A 16152-nucleotide genomic window follows, 5' to 3' on the forward strand; every position below is an offset into this window, starting at 1 on the left:
TGTACCTATTTGGTCAACCAACCCCCCTCACCAATCTCCCACTGCCATCCTCACTGCTCTACCATGGGCCATCTTCATCGCTCTGCTCATACTCTGACACCCTGCATTCAACCACTCCACATTACTGAAACCCTCCTCAACACTGCTTGGCTCCGACACCTCCCACTGGGTTGGTTTCCTCAGTGCTGAGATTCCCTCTTCATCCTGCTTGTGCCCTGGCATCCTGTGTTGGGTCGCTGCTTTTACTCTCTTGTGCAATCCATGTGCCCCTCCCTTTAGACTTCTCAGCGTCTCTGACATTTCAGGTCAGGCCACCCTTTTCTCACTGGGGATGCCCATCTCACTCAGGTTGGGCTCTGACAACCCACCCTGGATGACTACAGACCCCCTCTCCTGCCCACCTGCTGGCACAGATGCTCAATTGTTTGGCTCCACTTAATAACTTTGCAGATAAAACTGTTCATGAAGGGAGCTAAAGAGCCTAGAAAGGACAGGAAGGAAAGGGAAAAGAAAGTATAGCATGAGGTAAAGGAAAGTGCTATTCTATTATTTTACCATTCTTTTAATAGGAGTAAAAAAATAATGAGTCATAACATTTTAACAATGCAAAGTGTGTCTAGTTCATTGGGGTCATATGGAATACCCCTCTATCTCACACATTTATATATACACACATGGATATAAATACACAGACATAGAGGTAGATACATAGACACATACAAAAGAAGACTGATAAACCAGGGATAAGATCAGTAGCCAGCACTCCTTTCTTTCCAGCACACAGTAGGAATGTATTTCCTCTGCCCCCGCTGAAATTAGGTTCAAATTCAAGTCATGATTATATGACCTGCTTTGATAATGAAATGTCAATTGAAATGATATAAATCACTCTAGATGAAAGAATTTAATTGCTGACTCTCTTAAAACAGATACGAGTCCCCAGCTACCTTCTTCCTCTGGCATGAAGATTGTGAGGTAGGCTTTCATACGGAGGTGCAATATGCTGAGACATTTCATGGAGGACAGACTGTCATGGAGAGTTGAGTGTCACTGTAGCAAAATTCCCAAGAGGGAAAAATAATTGTTCTATTAAGTTACTGAATTTATGGGCTTACTGCAGTACAACTTTGACTTCATCAATACAGAGGTTATATAATCTCCAGTATAATGTATAATGGTGACAGTTTTACTGAGATAAAAGTACAAATGAATAGGTTACAGCATTTATTTTGTAAATCCACATAAATGCTTTGCATGTGGACTTGTCCTGTAAGTTATTTCACCAGAAAATCATTTAATTTCATGTCTAAACAATCAATATATAATTTTATTAATGTGATCTTTACCCTTAAGGTTATCACAGTAATATTCTGATCCACAGATAATTAAGAAGATCAGGCTTCCCAGATAGCGCCAGGGGTAAAGAACCCATCTGTTAATGATGGAGATGTTCGATTCTTGGGTTGGGAAGATCTCTTGGGGGCGGGTATGGCAACCCACGCCAGTATTCTTGCCTGGCGGACTACGGTCCACAGTGTTGCAGAGTCAGAAACAACTGAAGCGACTTAGATACATGCACACATGACACATACAAGTATTAATTCTTGGGGAATAATAGAAAAAATAGCTTTTGTGCAGAATTATAAAAAGGTTATCTAATTGGCAGGGAAACGTATTTTAAAACTTCCTGCAAATTAGTTTCTAAATCATTTAAAAAATAGCTTCAGAATTAGAAAAGTCTTATTTTGAAGGAAAGAAAATGTGTTTCAGTGTCAAGCAAATAACAGGTATTAAATTGTCTTTGAAGGACAAATTCTTCATTAAATATTTCACATAATGATACCAGTTTCTGTAGCTGTTATTAACAGAGACAAATAACAGCAGATTCCCCATTGACTGAATCTCCTCTACAGTTTCCACTTAAAATAATGTTTTGAGTTCACGGGCTTCCCTTGTAGCTCAGCTGGTAAAGAATCCACCTGCAATGTGGGATCCCTGGGTTGGATCCCTGGGTTGGGGAGATCCCCTGGAGAAGAGAAAGGCTACCTCTCCAGTATTCTGGTCTGGAGAATTTCATGGACTGTATAGTTCACGGGGTCTCAAGGAGTCGGACACAACTGAGCAACTTTCACCTCACCTTTATGATTAATTATTTTCACATTTATAATTCTCCAGCATGTGTTTCTTATGATGCAGCTGTTAGCCTTCATTAAAAATTATCCAAGTCCCATCCTTTCAAACTAAGCAGATGATACATACCAAAGAGCAATCATAAATTCCTGCCTTTAAAGCATTTCATGACCTTTCAGTGTGAAGCATCACGTCTACGGAAATAATGATCTGGTGAGTTCTGCAAGCATGGCAAAATCTCAGCCATGTGACTCATAAGGCGAAAAGTCACTCATTACTAGTCACACAGCAAGTGTCTGCAGAGTATAATGGATTTATAGGAAGCGGGGTGACCACAGATCTAATTTTAATGAAGCCCAAGACATAATTTGAGCTGATAGAGTGTGAAGTCTGAATATAATCTCTACAAGGTTAGAGTTATTGTTTGACAACATAAGGAATATAATTTTTTCTTGGAAAGGTTCTATTTTTTCTATTAGGTTCCACAGATACATTCTTATTTTGGTAGCAAAAAATTACACTTATATTGAGGTGACGAGAAAAAAGTGTTTGGACACTTAAAAAATTCTAAATTTTATCATAGGTTGACTATTTTAAATATGTTACATTTTCTCCCACAGAGTCCAAAAGACTGTGGGTGGGATGATTTGGGAGAATGGCATTGAAATATGTATAATATTATATATGAAATGAGTTGCCAGTCCAGGTTCGATGCACGATACTGGATGCTTGGGGCTGGTGCACTGGGACGACCCAGAGGGATGGTATGGGGAGGGAGGAGGGAGGAGGGAGGAGGGTTCAGGATGGGGAACACATGTATACCTGTGGCAGATTCATTTTGATACATGGCAAAACCAATACAAAATTTAGCATGGATAAATTAATATGTAAACATGAGTTTGCTACGTCCTGGCTCCTTGGAGATGTTGAGCGGGGTGTGAACATTCCCCCCACAAGCCTTGATTCCCGAAAAACAAAGGGACCCAACCCACTGGACCGCATTCTCCTTTCTCTCCTGGGACTTAAGTCTATAGTTAAAGTTAAATAAAATAAAATTAAAAAAAAATATGTTACATTTTCTCCTGTGCCTTAAGGCCAACATATTTTTGGCCTTGTATTTTTGCACAGAATAACATACAAAGAAAGAAAATTTGATTAAAAAAGAACACTAGCAGATTTCTATCACTAAAATGTTTCATAAACAGGAAAATGAAATAAGCAATGTGAAAACTCTTCTAAAATTGATTATTAACTGGGGGTATAGAAAGAAACATGTGCACATAAAGAAACATGTGCTTACTACAAATAGAAATCATTAACTAGTGTTAAATGTGAATGAAGATAGTCATTCAGCCTGATCATATTTAAATAACATATGCCTATATTCCTGAGACAGAACATGTGGCACGTGACAGAACTTGACTTATTTCTGTGTTTTCCTTACTCCTGTGTTATTTTCCAGAATGACAAGATTAAGTATGACATTATATCACCCAGTCACAGAGGCCAAATTAGCATTCAGATACAAACTTGAGAGACAATTACCAAGAGCCTTGTATTTCTTGACAATGGAGCTTGCATGGTATGAATATATGAGAAACTTGTGCTTTATTCACCCAATAGCATGAAGTGATTTAGGAGCAACATATTTTAAAAGTGAACACAATCTACATATGAAACTCAGAGCCTATGTTCAGAAACCTGAATGGTAGAAAATCCATGTCATTTTCAGTCAAGCAATAATCATGGTGGTGGTGATTTTAAATAAAGTTTAGTACTTATGAGATGGTAGAATAGGATTTCACTGGGAAAAACTGACTACTGAAATGAGAGAAAACAATGAAACCCGTCATTTGGAATTTAAGGAGTCATTTTCAGATTTCTCCACAAGTTTAACACTTTGAAGTAGAAAGAACCTGAGTTATTAGGAGGGAGGAAAGGAAAAGTGAATTCATTTTTCAAAGTCTTTTCTCTTTTACTAAAGATCTATGTTCAAGGTTAATATTAAGGAAGAGCAGCAAGCTGCTGCTGCTGCTGCTAAGTCGCTTCAGTCGTGTCCGACTCTGCGATAGCCTAATATGTCAACAGATATTAAATCTCCTTGGTTTGCTGGGTTTCAGGAAGCTGATTTTTGTGGAACTATCACTGTATCCAGGCTGTACACACAACGAAAGGCACAGCAGCTTCTGGAAGAGATCTGAGTCCCTTCTCAAGCTGGAAACCTTACCTTCCTCTCCTGCATAGGCCAGGATGGACCGCGCTCGTGTCTGTTTTCCTTCTGTGGTTTTTCCTGAGCAGGTGTGAGAGCAGGAGGACCACGCTGACCACATGCTGAGCACACAGTCCCTGGGACAGGGCACATCGCAGGCAACCGGGATGGGGAAGATGGCATCTCTGCACAGCTGTCTGTCAACTTCTTCTCCTGGGAAAGACATCATCACCAACAGTCCATCATTTTAAAATAATGTAAAATGAGCAACTGAAACCAGACGGGCACCAGAATAAATTAGCTTACTTTCCTTTTGTTCTCTGTTAAAAGCCAACAACAACAACAAAAAAAGAGTCACTGTCTACTACAGCCAGATGTTAAAAGAATACCAGGAATGAATAAACAGATAGATCCCCAAATGAGGCTTTTTTATTATCAGCGCTTAGGTGTGTAGATCAAACACATTGCTTCAAGTATTTTATGCTGTAATACCTGCCCAGGAAATGATGTTTATAGATACTAATCTCTGCAATAAAGAACATCAGTGAACTACGTCTATTCCCTTTATTTAATTGTTGGAGATGAGCCATCATTCACAAATAATGATTCTATCCATAGGATGTACTATTTGTTTTCATGAAACCAACTCACAGTCGCTATTTGTAAACTCTTGTGTCTCCTAGGAAATTTACTTTTGTACAACTGGCAACCTTTTTCTTTCATTTAAAAATGACTTTGTTAGCTGGAAACAGACAGGAAGCATAAATAGTGGGACAGTATTATAAAACCACTGGCTATAGCGATCCCATTTTGAAAGGGGGAAAAAAAAAACAAGGTATGCAAATAGCAGAAGCAAGATGTTGTCACTCCAGTGCTGAAAGCTCTTCAGTTTCCTTCTGCTCTTAAGATAAAGGCTAGGTTTCTCAAAAGTTTATGAGACTTCAAACCCCATGGCTCTTGCTTCCTTTTCTAGCTTCATCTCACTTCACTTTTCCTGTTACCCCAAAGCCCTAGAGTCTGGCACTTATTTGGTGTTTTTTGAGTGAATGAAGTGAGATATACAAAAGACCAATGAGAAAGAAAATATTGTTGCTGTTAATAAATGCCAAAGAAACCTAAAATAAATACAAATAAGTGATCAAAATACAGTATGAAAAAAGTCTGAACTCTGTTGCATAGCTGGTAAGCATAGGAGCTAATGAGGTCATTCAAACAGAGTAAAACAAATACAAACAAGCAAAATTAATCCGCTATTTTTCTACAGACTATATCCATAATTCTGGATGGGTGTATCAGAAATGTGTGCTTTAAGGCATTATGCATTCAGATGAGAAAAGGTGACTAATCTTGCTTTTGTTCATTGACAAAACTCTGCTTTGTCACTGATGGAGGGTTAGGAGGATCATTTTAATGGACAATTGTTTATTCATGTATTTTAAAAACAAGACAAAAAATCAGAAGTCAATTGGAAATGCTCTAACATATTAAATAGCTACTAGTTTGTAGGGCTTTAAATCATCAGGCAAAATAAAAAATCAATTATAATGCACTTACATGTTAACAATCACTAGTTTGCAAGGCTTTAAATTATTAGACTTGCTCACTAGTAAGACTCACTAAAATGGAGGTGAGTCATCATTACATCATTCATTCTCCTTTAGTTACTCTGACCTGTGAGATCTCTTTTGAGTTTGGCTTATATCCCAAAAAATGACATGATAGCTTATATGATAGAGTACAAAAATCATTATAAAACAAGGCATGTAATATTTTATAATTTAAATAACAATGATGACTCTTGTGTTTCTAGACTTTTTTGTTAGTGCAAAGAGTGAGTTGCATATGTTTTATTTCCTTTATTGCTATCTTTTATTGTTTCATCTACTTTCATCCACTTTCGTTTCCAATAGTCTGTAAAATGTAAGGCAAGTTTGGGGCTACAGTTTTGTTTTCTATAATAGTTACCTAATCATTTCTACTCAGAAAAATTTAATTCATTCTGTAGCATTTGAAGAGAGACTGCTACCCATGTGTTATTACATTACTTTGGATGACATAATACATTTCTGTTGCATATAGCATAAATCTGAGTTCCCTGGTGGCTCAAGCAGTAAAGAATTTGCCTACAATGCAGAAGACCCAGGTTTGATCTCTGGGTTGGGAAGATCCCCTGGAGAAGGAAACAGCAACCCACTCCAGTATTCTTGCCTGGGAAATCCCACGGGCAGAGGAGCCTAGTGGGCTACAGACTACGGGGTCGCAAAGAATTGGATACAACTGAGTAACTAACACTTTGACTTCACTTTCTTTCATAGTATAAACCTAAGAGATATACAATTTTAACCTTTTTTGCTTTCTGAATTTTTTTAACTTCTGTTCCACATCTTATGTTAGCTCTTTTTCACTCCTCATTTTTGGTTTAGTTATGTATTAGTATATTTTCCTGTAGTTACATTCCTTCTAGAGTCTCCTTAACCCTCTGTGGAGCTCAAAAGATCCACTTTGGATCTGACCTCCAGGATTTCAGCATTTAGTTTACTACTCCCTTGCCCCCTGAGCTTTGTCACATGTGACCTTCCCTGTTTGCCCCTAATGGCTCCCGATTGCCCATCGCGGTCTTGCATCCAAATACCAGTATTATGTCCTAGCCACAGTGGCTTTTCCCCTTTCCTTCTACAGACCAATCTCTTTGTTGCCTCACTGTTGCTCTTCACTTTTCATCAATTTTTCAGATCCTCACACAGTAGACTGCTTCTCACCATGCAGGTTTCAGTTGTCTCCCTGCGAGGGGAGCCTTGAAAGTGAAAGTCACTCAGTTGTGTCCTACTCTTTGTGTCCCCATGGAATACAGTCCATGGAATTCTCCAGGCCAGAATACTGGAGTGAGTAGCCTTTCCCTTCTCCAGGGGATCTTCCCAACCCAAGAATTGAACTGGGGTCTCCTGCACTGCAGGAGGGTTCTTTACCAATTGAGCTATCAGGGACTGACCAGATACAATTTCATAGTAGCTTCATTTTATTTTCATTTTAGTGAGTCTTACTCACTAGTGAGCAAGTCTAATAATTTAAAGCTTCATTTTCTAGTTTCACTAGAAACTACTGTAGTGAATTATTTACATGTCTAGTATCTAATCCTGTTACTAGAGTATGAGCTTGATAAGGGCATGATTCTTATCTGCCTTGCTCATTATTTTATACTTAGAACCCAAAGAGCACCAGGAACCTAGTGGACATGAAATAATCTTGTGCTATGTAAACAGATAAACTAATTGACCTGAAGTTACTGTTCTAGGGAACAGAAGGTTGGACTGGACAAATATGGGTTTAAGCACAGTATTTCTTCAATGGCCACGTACTCCACTGCTTGAGGACTGTGCTAAGGTATATTCAGAGGACAGCCGCTGGCATATGCACAATCTGGAGTTTGCTAGAAATGCAGTCTCTTCAGTTCCCACCCATAAATTGTGACTTGCATGTTCAAATGATCCCTGGGTGATCTGTATGCAGGTAAAATTTAAAAAGGATTGCTTTAAGATTTTTCTGCCCTTATTCTCTTGTGGTTTGATTAGAACCAAATTGCCTTGTGAAAGAGAACCATATAAACAAATTCATCTGGATTTCATACCTAACATCATTCATTTCTCTGTGGGACACCTTTTTAATCCTCTCTTTATATCTGGGTGAAAACAGTCATTCAATGAATAGTTACTGATTGCCCATCCTTGGTCAGGCACTGTGCCATGAATATTATACACATCATCCCAGCTAATTGTGACAACAATCTTTTTTTTTTTTTTTTTTAGGTATAATTGACATATAACGCTACATTAATTTTAGGTATATACAGTCACTACAATAAGTCCAATTAACATTTCCATATGATCACATATACATAAACATTTTAAGGAGATAAAAACTGTTTTACATGACACTACAGAGAAAATATAGAAGTAAATAAAACATAAACATATAAAATATCAGGTTAATTTATACTCTTTCCATAGAGAGAAATGGAAATTCCATTTTTCCGTATCGACTCTCCTATTATTAGGACACTTTCAACCACCATATGTCTCCATTATAGAACCATCTGAGACTCTGATTATCTGAATGTGCATCCCCATAAATCCAGGCAGGCACATCTGATTATCATTACGATGAATAACATAGTTCTACAACTCACTCAGGCACAGAACACAACCTGTTTCTTTTTTTTTTCCTTTAATCTTTCTGAAGTTGAAGTGAAGTGCTACTCGCTCAGTCATGTCCTGACTCTTTGCAACCCTATGGACTGTAGCCCACCAGCCTCCTCTGTCCTCGGGATTCTCCAGGAAAGAATACTGAAGTGGGTTGCCATTTCCCTCTCCAGGGGCTCTTCCCGACCCAGGGATCGAACCTGGGTCTCCAGCATTGCAGGCAGATTCTTCTGTCTGAGCCACCAGGGAAGACTTTTCTGAGGTTAATTTCTTGTTATTCTGAATGTGATGCCAACATTTAGAATCCTCCTCATGCTTGCCTTTCTGTATTAAATATGCTATATTTTTTGGCATTTCCAACATGAAAAATTTGGAAGGACTGCTTTGCTTTTAGATAACATATTCGTCCCCTCAGTCCACATCAAGCTCTAGACATTTTAACCAAATCTTAAAAATATGCATATTTTACATGAAATATATAACACAGAAATAAAGGAATGAATCACTGTCTATGTATTACAATTTAGTCTTGCTCTGATGCCTTAACTGAAGCATATTTTGTTCAACCTTGTTTGTGAAACCCAATAACAAGAAGTTGAGGAATAAGATGAAAATGCCTGAGTTTATTTTTATGAACTCAAAAACGTATTTAAATATTTAAGTTGGTGACTCCCATTTAACATTTTTCTTCACAAATATAATCTTAAGAATATTTTTAATAATTTGCCATTTCAATCCATTTAAACATGTATTTTGCATCTTTGAAGTAACTCCCAAATGTCCCCTTGTTTAATCTATTTTCATAGATACCACCAAACTCTAACTCTTCTAAAGTATCTCCTTTCATTCTGCTGTTTCCTAGTATAGAATAAGAGAACTGAACATCTGCTTGAAGTAATTAAACTAAAAATTCATGAAGATTTCCAGAGAAATAAAACACGATGAGAACTGAGGTCAGAAGTTAAGACTTTTTCTTTGCTTGGAAAAAGTATATACTAAAAGTTTATTGCACTCATTGTGGTGAAGCGTAAATGTAATATAAAAGACAAACCTTGGTTTATGAAGGTTTTTATAGAGTCAAGGTTTTTATAGTTTAGGAGCTGAGTCACTAAGAACACAACACTAATACATTAAATACATTTTTAATGTATACATTTTTAATGATATTAAAATATAATGAACTATATTTTAATGTGAAAATATATTTTGTCCTATTCCATAAACGTCACTTGCATCATCCTGATTATTTTTTAATCATAGAAATGTGGAGATTGTTATAGTTGATTTTTAACAGTCCCAGTAGTACTTTGTGCAATACACCTCCAGAAGGCATTGTAAAATCAGAATTCATCAGTGCAATGAAACTGAGATGAGGGTAAGTAGAAAGGAGAAATCAAAGTAGAGGAAAACCAGATATACAGTCAATATATATATTTTTTAAATCACAGTAGTTAGAAAGTCTCTAATATTGTAACTTTGGGATCAGATTCGTCTTGCCAGACATGTACAAACTCTAGAGTCACCGTAGGAATTATTATTGAGTTGTTGATGTCTTATGTATTCTTCAGAAATTGTCTTAAAAATTCATATGGACTTGTGAAAGTGAAAGCTATTATTTATATACTTACTTACATATTGATAACCAATATAAATGCAATAAAGAATTGAGATGGGAACTGAGATAGGAAAAGAATGGAGGATCCTATTTGCCTACATCTCCTAGAAAACATTTTAAAATAACCATCTTATCTGAACTTTAAAACAACTGTAAGATATGTAGGTTCAGAATCACTCTCTACCTATTGAAGTAAAAGACCCATAACTTATGTAACTCTTTTTCTTTCCCCTTCTTGAAGAGATGCTACACATCTCTTCCACTTCAAAGGGAAGTTTCTAAATCAATTTTAATCTCTGCACTCCCTCTGCGATCGCATTCAGTAGCAGGTCTGATTTATTCAATGTACTCAGTATTGCCTGACCCTGTGTTCTCTTCCAGATCACTGCCCACTTTCCTCTGGTGGCCGGCAGCATGCCATTCCCTCCGCAGCCCATCACCCATCCTGACCCCAAGGGTGTATTTCTAAAATGCAATATGAGCATCACAGTCTTCCCAATACCTATCAGCTGAAGCCCAAATTCTCACTAGGGCAGAAAACAAAACATCCTCCTTCTCCATCACTGCCTCGTGGTTTCCCTGAATTCTCGCCACGAGAGCCATTTGCTTTTCCAGGAACTGACATGCTGCTTTCTTGCTCCTCTGTCATTTCGTGTACATGGTTCTCCATGCCTCATTGTCCCACGTCTTGCTAAGTCATCCTTTAGGACTGGATTTCCTTCCTCTACAAACCTCCTCTGACTTTCTTAAACTGTCCAGGTGGAGTTACGCTTTATCCTGTTCGCACAGTTTTGTAGACATTACACTGTTTAAAACTGTTTACAATTATCTGTTTACTCACATTTACCCCCATTAGCCTATGAGAACCTTCTGACCAGAGATCTTATCTTATTCAACATCTTTATATCTGGATCCCTTCTTTCAGTTATTGTTAAGACTTAAAAGAGTTTTGCAGTAAATATGGAGAAGGCAATGGCAACCCACTCTAGTACTCTTGCCTGGAAAATCCCATGGACGAAGGAGCCTGGTAGGCTGCAGTCCATGGGGTCACGAAGAGTCAGACACAACTGAGCAACTCCACTTTTACTTTTCACTTTCATGCACTGCAGAAGGAAATGGCAACCCACTCCAGTGTCCTTGCCTGGAGAATCCCAGGGACGGCAGAGCCTGGTGGGCTGCTGTCTGTGGGGTCGCACAGAGTTGGACACGACTGAAGTGACTTAGCAGCAGCAGTAAATATTTGTTGGACAAGGGAAAAAAATGAATTGGAAAGCCCAGAACATTTGTTGTTTTCCTGAAAAAGCCACTGGTATTATACATTTCCAATTGTCAGATTACTATTAATAGAATGTAACCAAGATAGCCTTAACATTACCCTCGGCTTGACTAAATTTTAGGCAGCTTTCTTCCTGACTCTGGGCCCTTGACCTCCCTTCTCCTAGATAATTTATTTTGGAAAAATTTTGATTGTAAATTTTCTTTCTGCCCCTTTGAAATCGGTGTAAATCTTCTCCTAGCCTCTTGTCAGTGTTTTACAACCCAGGAAAAGTCTTTCTCAAGAGTTGGGAACCATCTCTGTCATGGAAACATCAAAGATAGTGTCCTGATTTCTCAGTCTCTATGGGTTGGTAGGTGCCTATTTTCTTCATTGGGCACCAAGTAGCAAACACAGATGGTCTAATCACACAAACACAAAAACATCTGCAGACTCAGGAGTAACTCTATGTGCTCAAAACATCCCATTGATCAATCTCCTCTAACATCCTCCAGTGTTTTCCCACTAGCTTACCCCAGAGCTTAGAAATGCCTTGTGTTTCTGCATAGTTGATTTTAGCTTCTCTCCAGCCTAACAGTCTAGAATAAAAACTGACTTACTGTGTAACTTTGGTGCAGTTTTTATTTTGACCAATTTATATGTAATTCATAAGAATGTTATCTTTAGCTTCACCTACTCTTACTATATATATATTACCACTGACTTTTAAATATCTTGAAACAAATTAGGGTCTTCATATTATATATTTTTTTCAGGATTTTCCTCCATTTTCATCATCCTTTTCAAACTCTTTCCATCCTTAATAAGCTTGTCTTTTATGTTCACACTCTGTTGTTTTCATTGCCACCTTTGTTTTGTTATCTCCAGCCTGTTTTCACATTCCAGGCAAAACTGAAACAAGTGACCCTGAGATAAAAAACGTCTTCCTTCCCTGAAAGCAGCCATATTCCAAATCTAGGCTCTGATGTAGTGAGTAATACAGGCTTTAACCATAAAACTACTAGGGCTTATCAATGAATTTGGTAAAATTGTAGGATACAAAATCAATACGCAGAAATTTGTTGCATTTCTATACACTATCAACAACAGATCAGAAAGAGAAATTAAGGAAACTAATCCTATTTACCTCTGCATCAAAAGTAATAAACTTACTAAGGAGACAAAAACTTGTACCCTAAAAACTACAAGATGCTGATGAAAGAAATCATCAAATAGATAACACAAACAGATGGAAAGATATATCATGTTCTCAGGTAGAAAGAATCAATACTGTCAAAATACTACCCTAGGAAATCTACAGATTCAATGTAATTCCAATCGAATACCAACAACATTTTTAATTGAACTAGAACAAACTGTTTTGTTTTTTTTTAAGTTTCTATAGAGATGTAAAAAACCCAGAATAGACAAGACGATCTTGAGAGAGAAAAACAAAGATGGAAGAACTGGCTCTCTGACTTCAGATGATATTACAACACTACAGTTATCAAAATAGTATGGTAATGGCACAAAAAGAGAAATACTATTGTATTGAATAGGTTAGAAAGCCCAGAAATAAACCCATGCGCCTATGGTCAATTAATCTAAGACAAAGGAAACAAGAATATACAATGGAGAAAAGGCAGTCTCTTCAATAATTTGTGCTGGAAAAACAGTATAGCTACAGGTAAAATAATGAAATTATAACACTAACATCATATACAAAAATAAACTCAATGGATTAAAGACCTAAATGTAAGACCTGATACTATAACACTCTTAAAGAAAAACATAGAACACTCTTTGACACACATTGCAGCAATATCTTTTTGGATCAAATTCGTAGATGAAAAACAAAAATAAATAAACTGGACCTCATTAAACTCAAAAGCTTTTGTACAGCAAAGGAAACCATAGCAAAACAAAGATAGCCCATAGAATGGGAGAAAGTAGTTGCAAAGGAAGCCACTGACAACAGATTAATCTCCAAATTACACAAAGAGCTCATGAAACTCAATATATTTTTAAAAAACCAATTAAAAAATGGGTGGAAGATCTAAATAGACATTTCCCCAAAGAAAATGTACAGATGGCCAAAAAGCACAAGATGCTCAACATCACTTATTAGAGAAACGCAAATCAAAAAACCAGGTCACATTGATCAGAATGGCCATTGTCAAAAAGTCCACAAACAATAAATGCTAGAGAAGGTGTGGAGAGAAGAGAACCCTCCTACACTGTTGGAGGGACTGTAAATTGGTACAACCACTATGGAGAATAGTGTGGGGGTTCCTTAAAAAACTAAAAATAGAATTACCATATGATCCAACAATCCTACTCCTCAGCGTATACCTGGAGAAAATAATAATTTGAAAAGATACATGCAACTCCATGTTCATGGCAGTACTGTTTACAATAGTCAAGACATGAAAGAAAACTTAATGTCCATCAACAAAGGAATGGATAAAGAAAATATTGTACATATATAGTGGAATATTATTCAGCTGTCAAAAGAATGAAATACTGCCATTTACAGCAAGATGGATGGACCTAGAGATTATCATACTAACTGAAGTCAGACACACAGAGACAAATGTCATATATTATCATTTATATGTGGAATCTAAAAAAGTGATACAAATAAACTTTTTTACAAAACAGACTCACAGACTTTAAAAACAAAGTAACAATTACCAATAGGGAAAGGTAGAGGGAAGAAAAATTAGGAGTTTGGTATTAACATACACACACCACTATATATAAAACAGATAATCAATAGAGACCTACTGTATAACATAGAAAATTTCTCAGTATTCTACAGTAACCTACACAAGAAAAGGATTGATATATGTACATGCTGTGCTATGCTTAGTAGCTCAGTCATGTCTGACTCTTTGCAATCCCATGGACTGTAGCCTGCCAGGCTACTCTGTTCATGGGGATTCTCCAGGCAAGAATACTGGAATGGGTTGCCATGCCCTCCTCCAGGGGATCTTCCTAACCCAGTGATCGAACCCGGATCTCCCACATTGCAGGCAGAATCTTTACCACCTGAGCTACCAGGGAAGTCCAAGAATACTGGAATGGGTACCCTATTATCCTCCTGGGGATCTTCCCGACCCAGGAATCAAACCAGGGGGTCCTTCATTACAGGTGGATTCTTTACCAGCTTAGCTACCAGGGAAGTCTGGAGAGATATATATATATATATGTATATGTCTATATACATATGTGTGTGAGTGTATAATTGAATCACTTTGCTATACACTTGAAACTAACACATTGTAAATCAACTATAAAACAAAATAAAAAGTAGTACAAGCTTTAATTTCATTTTTGAGAAGAAACCTAACAAAGTGTAGTAAGTAAAATGATTTGTTATAAATAAACGATGAAAATTTAGTACTCAATATAACCATAACCTTGCATTTCTTGCTTCATTGACCTTAGGGCACTTGTAGTGCAAATTGCCCACTTAGTGAATAGGGTGTTAGGCAAACAACTCTTTGTTACTACATCACTGACATCCTTTCTGAATAACTCTAGTTAAGGATTTCACTTTGGGTTAGGCAGAAAAATAAGTAAACAGTAAAGACAGTTATCAGGTCCATGACTTCTGCCTCTGTTGAACGTCAACTATCATGTTGAATTTTTAAACTCATATTCTCTATATGTAAAATATGATACTGGTAAAACTGAAGGTACATGTGTTTGGCAATAAAGGTGTGAAATGTATTTCTTAACTAAAATTAATACTTCATTTTATGCTCTTTCCAATTATACCTTTGTTCATCTGTCTGAACAAAACCGTGCTTTGCTCATTTTTAGTAACTAAAAGGTGAACTGACTCATGTTTATAAAAGCACTATAGAAATTCTCTATAAAAGCACTAAGAAATTCTCTGAAGCCTTTGTGGCTCAGATAATAAAGAATCTGCCTGCAATGCAAAAGACTCAGGTTTGAGCTCTGGGTCGGGAAGATCGCTTGAAGAAGGGAATGGCTATCCACTCCAGTAATCTTGCCTGGAGAACTCCATGGACAGAGGAGCCTAGTGGGTTACAATCCATGGGGTTGCAAAGAGTTGGACATGACTGAGCAACTAACATTTCACTTCATGGAAACTCTAGACAAATCAAATAATGATTTTACCTCTGGCATTATTCAAGATGAAAGAAAGCTTAATTCATTCTTAGTTCCTCAGTTTGTTTTAATTTCATATTTTCATTCTTGATTTGCTCTTTCTTGTGACTTCAGTCTCCTTGTTTTTGAGTTTGAAATTATCTATAATGTTAACATCATCTCTTCCAAATTTACATTTTTAGTTAACTAGAAGTGAAACAGCCCTGGTGCAAATACTGCCTCTATCACTTAACTACTATGTGTTCTTGGGAAAATTATTTAATTGCTGTGAGATTCAGTTTCCTAATCTGCAAAATGGAAGTTAAATATTTATGGTGGTGGTGGTTTAGTCATTAAGTTGTATCCGACTCTTGTGACCCCATTGACTGTGGCCTGCCAGGCTTCTCTGTCCATGGGATTTTCCAGGCAAGAATAGTGGAGTGGGTTGCCATTTCCTTCTCCAAATCCTCCCAACCCAGGGGTTGAACCCAGGTCTCTTGCATTGTAGGCAGATTCTTTACTAACTGAGCCACCAGGGAAGGCCAAAATATTTATGGTACTGGTATGCATATTAAATGAGAAACTTGTTTATGGTGCTGGTGTACATATTAAATGAGAAAAATGTTTT

At 37.2% G+C, this 16152-nt stretch overlaps 1 protein-coding gene across 1 annotated transcript in view; it reads right to left on the bottom strand.

Annotated features, from left to right (window-relative positions):
- The window catches only part of THSD7A (thrombospondin type 1 domain containing 7A), a 488459-nt gene that overhangs the window by 106760 nt on the left and 365547 nt on the right, over window positions 1-16152 (bottom strand). Inside the window, exon 7 of the mRNA XM_070787540.1 lies at window positions 4358-4552. Coding sequence (XP_070643641.1) covers window positions 4358-4552 — 195 coding nt within the window. The remainder of the gene's footprint in view (window positions 1-4357; window positions 4553-16152) is intronic.

The sequence above is a fragment of the Bos indicus genome, chromosome 4 (genome assembly GCF_029378745.1).
Source record: "Bos indicus isolate NIAB-ARS_2022 breed Sahiwal x Tharparkar chromosome 4, NIAB-ARS_B.indTharparkar_mat_pri_1.0, whole genome shotgun sequence".
NCBI classification, from domain to species: Eukaryota; Metazoa; Chordata; class Mammalia; order Artiodactyla; family Bovidae; genus Bos; species Bos indicus.